General features: G+C 71.2%; 1 protein-coding gene across 8 annotated transcripts in view; it reads left to right on the forward strand.

Moving 5' to 3' along the window:
- Positions 1 to 8685, forward strand: part of HTT (huntingtin) — an 88333-nt gene extending 79648 nt beyond the window's left edge. For 6 of the 8 annotated variants that reach the window (XM_045833978.1, XM_045833980.1, XM_045833979.1 and 3 more), the window contains 10 exons: positions 696 to 826; positions 949 to 1078; positions 2520 to 2675; positions 4745 to 4935; positions 5116 to 5230; positions 5334 to 5547; positions 5709 to 5814; positions 6934 to 7096; positions 7196 to 7356; positions 8072 to 8685. In XM_045833978.1, coding sequence (XP_045689934.1) covers positions 696 to 826; positions 949 to 1078; positions 2520 to 2675; positions 4745 to 4935; positions 5116 to 5230; positions 5334 to 5547; positions 5709 to 5814; positions 6934 to 7096; positions 7196 to 7356; positions 8072 to 8285 — 1581 coding nt within the window. In that variant the 3' untranslated portion in view covers positions 8286 to 8685. Of the gene's footprint in view, positions 1 to 695; positions 827 to 948; positions 1079 to 2519; positions 2676 to 4744; positions 4936 to 5115; positions 5231 to 5333; positions 5548 to 5708; positions 5815 to 6933; positions 7097 to 7195; positions 7357 to 8071 lie in introns of those variants that run through there. The other 2 variants (XM_045833984.1, XM_045833985.1) reach the window with 1 other exon arrangement.
- Positions 8686 to 9845: the final 1160 nt, after the last annotated feature.

The following is a 9845-nucleotide window of genomic DNA, read 5'->3' on the forward strand; positions in this document are numbered from 1 at the left end:
TGTGTCCTTCCGTCAGCGTCTGTGTCACAAGAGCGGCACACGGCATCCTGACACCTGTCACCACGCCCTGCGCTGAGCCGCCGCTGCTCAGAGGACAGGGTGTCTGGCGGGCAGTGGGGGCAGGGCTGGGCTGGGAAGGAGCGCCCGCTGTCGGTGCAGAGCAGGCCTCGGGTCTGGTGTCGCCGGCCGTGGGCCTGCGGCGTGTGCGGCCAGCCGGTGGCTGCTCTCGAGCAGCCTGGGCGACGAGTGGCCATCAGGAGGGAGCACAGTCTGTTCGAGGTGGCGGGGGGCAGGTGGCTCTGCTCCACTCCCCGCCATGGGTTCTCCCCCGGGCATCCCAAGTCCCTCCCCACCCTGCCATCCCCAGAACACACTCCCCTCCCCTTTGATCCGGGGGTGCTTGTCTTAGCAGGCCGGTCAGGAAGTGAGGTTCGCCCCGGGACAGCCGGGGAGGCTGGGCCGGGGTGGGAAAGGAGCCCGGTGGTGTGTTTGCTGCCGGACTGTAGCCAGGCGTCCGTGGGGCAGCCGTGTCCTCCTCTGAGGCTCTCTCCCCCGACCCCTGGCACCCCCCCCCCTCGCTCCAGGTCTTCCGTCGGAAGGTGGGCCGTTCTGCAGCGCCCTGTCTGGGCCCCGGGCCTCGGGGAGCCTGCTGCCCGGCCCCCGGGTGTGACCCAAGTGTCCCGTGTCTGTTGAAGGTGTCCATCCACTCCGTGTGGCTGGGGAACAGCATCACGCCCCTGAGGGAGGAGGAGTGGGACGAGGAGGAGGAAGAAGAGGCCGACACCCCCGCCCCTTCGTCTCCGCCCACGTCTCCGGTCAACTCTAGGTGCCCTTCCGCCTTTCGGTTCTGAGCGGTTTGGTGTTCGCTGGTCGTGGGGCTGGTCTGGGTGCCTGTGGGGTGCCCCGCTGGGCTGCGTGCGGGGGGTCACCAGTCTCCGCGCTCTGCAGGAAGCACCGGGCCGGGGTCGACATCCACTCCTGCTCCCAGTTCTTGCTCGAGCTGTACAGCCGCTGGGTCCTGCCGTCCAGTCCAGCCCGGAGGATCCCCGTCGCCCTGGTCAGCGAAGTGGTTCGCTCTGTGAGTTCGCCTCGCCCGCCCCTCGGGAACACGCAGTGCAGGGTGCACGTGTGTGCACACGCAGACACGCAGCTCATTGTCTCTAGCATGGTGCCATAAGTGTGTGTCCCCCCCAGGTAGGAGCAGCCTTGTGTTGGCACACGTGTGGTCTGGTGGGTGACACTGTCTCAGGGAGTGGGCTGTCGTGCAAATGTCCTGCGGCCCCAGGGTCTGCAGGCCCCAGCCCTGGTCCATGAGCACCTCCCTCGGGCCTGTGCCACACCGCCCCCCCCCCAGCCCCCTGGAGAGGCAGGGCCGGAGTTTGCACCTTGCACCCTCAGACTGGTTGGCCCTGGAGAGCCCGGTGTGGGCGTGTCCATTGGTGGCACAGTCCTGGAAACTGCATCTGGCTCACTGGCTCTGCCGCCACCGGCAGCCATCCCCGGGGGCTGGGCCAGCGGGTCGGCACCGAGCCCAGACACCTGGAGCCGCCTGCCTTGCCTGTGCAGCGCGGCCTTCTGCTGCTTCCGCCGGGGGGCGGCTCTCCCAGTGGGACGAGTGTGGGGGTTCGCGCCTGGTGTCTCTCCGTGCACCTCTGAGAGTTCTCCAGCTGTCCCCCAGCTGGTCAGGGTTTAACCTCTTCGCTTTCTGATTTAGTGAGAGTTTGCAGCCAGACATCTTCAGACACGTCCAAGTATCGCTCATAAATGTCTTAAGTTTCCAGTTACGAGATTAGTTAACAGTGTTCTAAAATAATGGTAATTTGTATTTTAAAGTAGTTCTTTTAATTACTGGGAAGAGAACTGTCTTACATTACCTCAAGTGTCTTCAACGCCCGGCTCTTAGAGATCAGCTGACTCTCACGTCTGCTCTGCACTCTGCCCGGCGCCACCAGGTGGCTTCTGGGAGCAGCGCCTCTTGTCTGGGGAGAGCAGCAGAGGGAGGGGCGCAGGGTCTAGTGCTGTTACGGGAGCAACCTCACCGGGCGAGCCCGTGTCCCCTGCAGGCCCCCCTGTGGCTGCCGAGGAGCCCGGGGGCCCTCACGCCTCGCGGACGTGTTGATTAGGGTCGAGGGAAGAGCTGAATGTTGTAGAGGGAGACGTTTTTAGAGGGACAGAGAGTCACTGGTGAGGTGTTTATGTCCGGAATAGTTCCTCCGTCCTGAGGCTTTCGAGGTCGGCAGGGCCTGGGAGTTCCTGACCCGGCGGACGTGGGGCTCGTGCGTGGCCGCAGCGGCCAGGGCGCATCCCCCACAGGCGAAGCCTGTGTCCGGCTCGGGCGTTCTGCAGCAGGCGGTGCCCGGGCCACCCTCGTGCTGCGCGCTTGCACTGGGTCTCGGGTCTCGGTGTTTGCCGCTCTCCCCGCGCAGTCAGGGCTTGGGGATGCCCGGCGCCCGCTGCCCTGCACGCTCCTGCGTGCTGCCCTGCGCTGTCCTGAGAGCGTGGCCCTCCCCTGTCCCCAGCTCCTGGTGGTGTCCGACCTGTTCACGGAGCGCAGCCAGTTCGAGATGATGTACCTGACGCTGACCGAGCTGCGGAGGGCGCACCCGTCCGAGGACGAGATCCTCCTGCAGTACCTGGTGCCGGCCACCTGCAAGGCCGCTGCTGTCCTCGGGATGGTGAGTGGGAGTGTGCACGGGGCGGCTGCACGGTGGCCGGGTGTCGTGGGTGCGGCCTCAGCCTCGCGAGGTCTGCCTGCAGGTCCGCAGCGAGCGTGCGGCACTGCGGGGCGAACCCCGCCCTAGGGCTCCTGTGCCCCTCCATGGTTGGTCAGGTCCTCACGGCAGCGCCTTCCCGGGCTGGGCGTGCGGGCGGTGCAGACGGGACTCCTCCCACCACAGCGGCGGCGGCGCCCGAGCCCCCTCCTCCGACGGGCTGCGGACCCTGTGCTTCCTGCCGACAGGGCCCCCTCCGGGGATGGCCATGGCACGGCCACCCTGTGCTCCCGGCCCGAAGCGTGGGTCCTGCGGTCTTTGTCACCGCAGGGCAGACGGGCCTTCTTCAGAGCCCCTCTCCCGCCCGTGGCGGGTCAGGACTCGGCCCCTCTCCGTGCGGTCCACCCCACATGGGGCGTCTGCCGCTCAGACACACGGACGCGTGAGCGGGCCCGGAGCCCGGCGGAGGACGGCAGCTCTGCCAGGCTGGGGGGGGGGGAGTGGCCACGGGGTGCCAGCCCTCCCCAGGGTCTGCCCCAGCGAGGCCCCCGGGGTCCCATGTGCCCCGGAGGCCGAAGCCACCTTGCTGCCGGGCCACAGGGCGGAGGTGGAGGGGGCGCCCACGTCGGTCCCCGACTCTCCGGCCCCCTAGAATTCTTCCTCCGAGCCAGAGCGCCAGCGCAGGCACCCCCAGTCCCGGTGCCCTCTGCCCGGGCGCCCCGCCCAGGAACTGGGGACAGCGGTGCTCGGGCTCCCTCTGAGAGCACGGCCGTCACAGCCTGCGCCCTCGGGGTCGCAGGGGGAGGGAAGTCCATCACAGCAGCTGGACCAGGCAGGTCCTCGGTGTCTGTGGGACTCGGTGCTGAGCTGCGGCGGTTGCACTGTGCTCAGGCCCAGGTCCCCGGGCACACACCGTGTCCTCAGTGAGTCGCAGGAGGGGTCGTGGCTGTGAAGAGGGGCCGCAGGCAGGGCGAGGTCAGGGGCTCCTCAGTGCTGCGGTGGGCAGGGGCCTCCCTCAGGCCCCGCCTCTGGGGGGGAGCAGTGCGGGGGCGGGCGGCAGTGCTCCCTCCACAGGAGCGCCCTCCAGCCCCCTCCTGTGGGGTCGCCGTACCCCGCTGCACCCCTGGTGCTGCCTGCAGACCTGGGCCCTGGGGACACGGGGGCAGAGGCCCTGGGGGCCGCGTGGCCCTGCTGCTTTGGAGGAGCGAGCCTGGGGGGCCCTTCTCCTGGGGGGGCCCTTCTCCCGGGGGGCCCTTCTCCTGGGGGCTGGTCTGTGAACCCCAGCTGTTGCCGCCCGCCTGCACTGTGCGGTCTGCGGGGTCTCCTCGGGGGGAGGAGCTCAGCGCTCAGTGTGCAGGCCCCCACGCCCCTCGCTGTGTCCGAGGGGCCAAGTGGCACTGACAGCGGGGTGTGTGCGCGCAGATGAGGGTCGGGGCCCTGGGACCACCCTGGGGTCTGCGCCTCGGGCCTCGGCCGTAGTCGTGGCCGCGGTCGACCAGTGACAGGACGCAGGGCGACACTGGGGTGGGGGGCGGGGCCTGGGGCCAGTCCACAGGAGACGGCGCAGCATCCAGAACCCTCTCCCAGAGCCGCACGGGACACGCTCAGTGCCCACGCCAGGACACGCCCAGTGCCCACGCCGGGACACGCTCAGTGCCTAGGCGCCGCGCTGTGGCAGCACGTGGGGTGTGTGCACCAGGGAGGCCCCTTGAGACTCAGAGCCGGGGCTCTCACAGGGGCCGGTCCCGCGGGCCCCTGGCTGGCTCGCCCCAAACCCCAGGCCCCAGAGAAGGGGTGTCAGCACAGACCACGCTGCCCGCTCAGACAGGCGAGGCGCAGGGAGCGGCTCTGACCAGGGCGGGGCTGGGGGCCCTCCCAACACCCGGGGTCCCGGAGGGCAGCCCTACAGGCGGGCCCCTCAGAGGGTGGCAGCAGGCGGCAGCGCCCCTCCGTCTCCTACGGGGGCAGGGGCCAGCCCCACCACGGGCGCTCCGCATCCCCAGGGTCTAGCCGCTGCCCCTGCCTGTGCGTAGGACAAGGCGGTGGCGGAGCCGGTCAGCCGGCTGCTGGAGAGCACACTCAGGAGCAGCCACCTGCCCTGCAAGACCGGGGCGCTGCACGGCGTGCTCTACGTGCTGGAGTGCGACCTCCTGGACGACACGGCCAAGCAGCTCATCCCGGTCGTCTGCGACCACCTCCTCTCCGGCCTGCGAGGCGCCGCCCAGTGAGTGGGGGCGGGCCGGGCGCGTGCCCACACAGGCATCGGGCCCTGGGCAGATCGCGCGCGGGCGGGCACCCTTCTCGCGGGGACAGCGGTGGGGGTTGCAGACCCAGGGATCCCACCCCCGCCGGCCGGCGGCGCCCGCGTGTGTGTCTGAGCGCGGCTGCCGCCTGCCGTTCCCAGCTGCGTGAGCGTGCACAGCCAGCAGCACGTGCTGGTGATGTGCGCCACCGCCTTCTACCTGGTGGAGAACTACCCGCTGGACGTGGGGCCCGAGTTCTCTGCGTCCATCATACAGGTGTGCGGCCCGGCCCTTGCCCCGGGGTGGGACCGCTGGGAGGGCGGGTCTGGGGCAGGCGCCTGAGCCAGCGCCCTGGCCGGGCGCCACCCTCCTCGTGCAGATGTGCGGGGTGATGCTGTCCGGGAGCGAGGAGTCCACCCCGTCCCCCGTCTATCACTGCGTCCTGCGGGGCCTGGAGCGCCTCCTGCTGTCCGAGCAGCTCTCCCGGCTGGACGCGGAGTCCCTGGTCAAGCTCAGCGTGGACAGGGTGAACGTGCACAGCCCGCACCGGGCCATGGCCGCCCTGGGGCTCATGCTCACCTGCATGTACACAGGTGAGCGGGTCTGAGGGCGGGCGGCGGCGCCCTGGGCTGGCGGGGGGGAGGGCTGCCGGGGCCCCCGCACGGCGCCCCTGAACCGCTGGGTGAGCTGGGGGCTGTCCCCGCGGCCCACCCGCCCCTCAGACCCCACAGCAGCTCCGAACCGCCCGTTCCAGGGAAGGAGAAGGTCAGTCCGGGCCGGACCTCCGAGCCCAGCCCTGCCGCCCCCGACAGCGAGTCCGTGATCGTGGCCATGGAGCGCGTGTCCGTGCTCTTCGACAGGTGAGGAGGGCCCCGGCCGCAGGGAGCGGCCGCCCTCTCGGCCACTGCGGTCTTTCCTGCTCACGGCCCGGCCGGGCCGCCCTGGCTCAGGGATCTGCGGGAGCGGGCGCTTCTGGGACGCCCGCGCTCAGGAGAGGGGGGTTGACCCGCCCCCTGCCCCGAAGGCGGCAGCACTCAGCGGTGTGGGGGTCCAGAGGGCCCGTCAGTGAGACCGAGGTGGGCGGGGCTCGGCCCCGAGCAGCGACCAGAGCGCCGAGACACCGCCGCCCTGGGGGGGGGAGCCCGAGGCCCCAGCAGCTCGCTCGGTCACCCTCCGGCCGCGGGGCAGCACCACCGCGGAACCACCTCAGGAGGGCGTGCTGCAGACCCGGGGGCGTCGGCCGGCCGGCCGGCACCCGCCCCTCTGAGGGGACTAAGCCCCACTCCCCGCGCCGTGTGCCGTGGCAGGGCCTGTCCCGCTTGCCGGTTCTGGAAAGTGGGCGGTGAGGCCCCTCGGGCTTCCCTGCCGGACAGGGCCCCGAGTGTTGCTCTGCCGCGAGAGTCCAGGGACGTGATGGGTGTGGCTTTGGGGAGGCCGGCGCTGCCCTAGGGCCGTCACTCGGTCAGCGGGTCACGAGAGCGCACAGAGCCAGGCACGCTGGTCCGCTCTGGGCAGACGGGGTGCTCCGGGAAGCTGCGAAACGCAGTCCGCGACCACGTGCAAGAGGGCGCGTGCGGTCGGCGCTCCCGCTCCACCCGTGCTGGGGAGGCCCCGGGGCCGCGGGCGGGGCGCCGGCCTTGTGGGCGTCCACCCCAGGGCAGCCCAGGGACGCGGTTCAGTAGGCGCTCGGCCGGCTGCTCTGGACCGGGACACCGGCTGGCGGGAGAGCTGCACGCTGGGTGCGCAGGTGGCGGACCGGGCGCGTCTGGAAGGAGGCGCGGGCCTTGGTCGCACACAGGTGTCTGTGTGCGGTGCTGGCACGGAGGGCCGAGCGCCAGCATCCAGAGCGGTGCCGCCCGCGTGCAGACTGCGGCGGTGCGGAGAGGTCAGCGAGGAGAAAGCCCCGGACCGCAGCGCTGCGGCGTCCGCCGTGGGGCGGGGCGGGGGCGGGCCCTGACACGGCCCCTCCCTCCTCGCAGGATCAGGAAAGGCTTTCCGTGCGAAGCCCGCGTGGTGGCGCGGATCCTCCCGCAGTTCCTGGATGACTTCTTCCCGCCCCAAGACGTCATGAACAAAGTCATCGGGGAGTTCCTGTCCAACCAGCAGCCCTACCCGCAGTTCATGGCCACCGTGGTGTACCAGGTGAGGGGCGGGGGCGGGGCGCGCGGAGCAGGGGTCTGCCGGGTGTGGGCGGGCTGTGCTGCCCCGGCCCCGCCCCCTGACGCGCAGCCCTCCCCCCAGGTGTTCCAGACCCTGCACAGCACGGGGCAGTCCTCCATGGTCCGGGACTGGGTCATGCTGTCGCTCTCCAACTTCACGCAGAGGGCCCCGGTCGCCATGGCCGTGTGGAGCCTCTCCTGCTTCTTCGTGAGCGCGTCCACCAGCCCGTGGGTCTCCGCCGTGTATCCTTCCCGGGGCCTCGGCGGGGCGGGGCGGGGCAGGGGGCGTGGCCCTGCCGTCCCGGCGCTGCTGTCCAGTCGGCATTTCCGTTAAGCCCCGAGGGAGTGGAGCGATGACAAGGACGCAGAGAGCAGCTCGCTCACCGCGCCGCCCGGGAGGGGCTGGGGTGGTGGTGGGGCGGAGGTCCCCGCAGACCCTCCCGTGCACTGCGGGCTCTGCAGCCGTTGCTGCCGCTGCTGCTGCTGCTTGTCATCCTCTGTCACTGTGCCCTCTGCCATCCCCTCGGGCAAGGGTTCAAGCCAAGACCCCGCTCCCACCCCAAAGTGCTGGCTGCTGAGAGGGGGGCTCCCCAGAGCCTCTGAGCAGACGGCCACCCTGGCCCAGGGGCGGCAACGCCTCTGCCCTCAGTCTGCGGGCGCAGGGGGAGCGGGAGCACCGGTCAGCGGTGCATGCGTGTGGGGAGCCGGGCCAGCTGAGTGCTGCCCAGGGGAACGGCCTCTCTGGCCAGCCCCTCCTGCCCGCCCCACCCTGCCTCTGCTGGGGGTGCTGCCTTCCTGCCAGACAGGGGCGGCCTCCCGGGAGCCGACGTGGGCTCGGGCAGGAGCTGAGGTGGGGCAGCAGTTGCTGGCGCGGCCCAGGCCCAGGCCCGCCCCGCCCGTCCGTGGGCCCGCGAGGGGCAGCCCGCACTCGCAGCCTTGTTCCTTGACGCCCCCGCAGCCTCCCCCACGTCATCAGCAGGATGGGCAGGCTGGAGCAGGTGGACGTGAACCTCTTCTGCCTGGTGGCCACGGACTTCTACAGACACCAGATCGAGGAGGAGCTGGACCGCCGGGCCTTCCAGTCCGTGTTCGAGGTGGTGGCCGCGCCGGGGACCCCGTACCAGCGGCTGCTGGCTTGTTTGCAGAACGTCCACAAGGGGGCCTCGTGCTGAGCTCCCGGGACACCAGCCCGGGCCGGGCTCGGGACCAGGTGGCCACGCTCCCCCAGGGAGGCCACGCAGGGCACACGGCAGTCGCGTGTGGGCCGGGCCCCAGTCCCCACAGGAGGCCCCAGCAGCGGCGCAGCCGGCCCTTCCGTGGAGCCAGTGTCGACGCCAGCGAGTGTGCACCTTCCTCCGGCCGCCCGCCCGGCCCGTGGGACCCGCCGCAGCAGCTCCCGGCCCAGGACACCCTGCAGGGGGGACCGCCCGCTGCCCCTGCCTCCTCGCGGGCGCCGCTCCTGGCCGGGTGCGCGGGGGCGGGGAGCATGGGCCTAGCGCCACACTCCCCTCTTGGTTTCTTCTCAGGACTTAAAAGCTTAATTGTATCAGTAAAGAGATTAATTTTAAGGTACTTCCCTACGCCCGTGTGACGTCTGTGCAGCCCCGCAGCCCCGAGGGAGCGAGCACCTGGGCCCTGCTCTCCTTGCGCCACTCCCTCTGCCCAGCGGCTCCCGGCACCCGACTCCTCAGCACGGCCTGCCCCCCCCCCCCCCAGTCCCTCCATTCTCGTGCCATCGCCTTGACTGGAATGCGGCACCAATTCCGGCACGGACGGCTGCCCAGACCCTGCACGCGGCCCCACCCAGGGCTTGCAGCGGCCTCTTCAGGCCCCTCTCCTTGGGCCGCCGCGGGGAAAAGGAGGGCGGTCTCCCGGGCCATGCACTGACCAGGCCGGCCACCTGGTTGTGAGTAGCCTCTGTTGTGCCCGGAGCCACCGGCCCTGACCTCTCCCGGCGCCTGTCCCCAGCTGGCACTGGGCTGCCATCTGCCCAGGGACCCCCTTCCCACGGGGCCTCTGCTGCATGCGGGGGCCCAGACCCGTGTGTGGCCCGGCCGCCCCATAGGTGTGCCCCCCCCCAGGGCAAGAGCCGACTCGGCACCTGAGCTCCTGTCGGAGGCAGACCCCGGTGCCGCCTCGGCCACTCGGCCCACGCGCCGGCCCACCTCCCAGCCCGGGAGAGCCCGTTCACACCTGGGTGGCGGGGCTCCGCCTCCAGGGGCAGGGAGAGACGGGGCTGGGCAGTGACTGGCCAGCCCCTGGCCCCTCCGACTGTCGCCTCCACCCAGGCCTGGGCCCCTGCGCTGGCTCTCTGTTACAATACCCACACAGAGGAGGCCGGGAGAGCCAGGTGGGCCTTGGCCCGGAGCTCAGCCTGGCGGCGGCAGCAGGAAATATAACAGGGGCTCTGCCGGCTGTCGACTAAGGCCCTGCCTGCTCAGCACTCCATCCCCGGGGGTGGGCTGGCCTTTGGTCGGGAGCCCCAGTGCCGGCGGGGCTGGAGGGCCCCGGGTGGGAAGTGTGGGGTGATTGTGAGACTCTGGACGTCTGCGGAGGGGCTTTGGGGCAGGGCCCCCGGCGTCTCCCTGCCTCTTGTGGGCTGCACAGGGCTCCCGCCCGGCCCGGCTCGCTGCCCCCACCCCAGAGCTGCTCCCCGCTCCCGCCTTCCCTGCAGGCCTTTGCCCGCGGCTGACGCACGCCCAGGGAGACGGGGCCCTCCGCAGAGCAGCCCC

The sequence above is a fragment of the Phyllostomus hastatus genome, unplaced genomic scaffold, assembly GCF_019186645.2.
Source record: "Phyllostomus hastatus isolate PE091 unplaced genomic scaffold, TTU_PhHast_1.1 phas_contig_196, whole genome shotgun sequence".
NCBI lineage: Eukaryota > Metazoa > Chordata > Mammalia > Chiroptera > Phyllostomidae > Phyllostomus > Phyllostomus hastatus.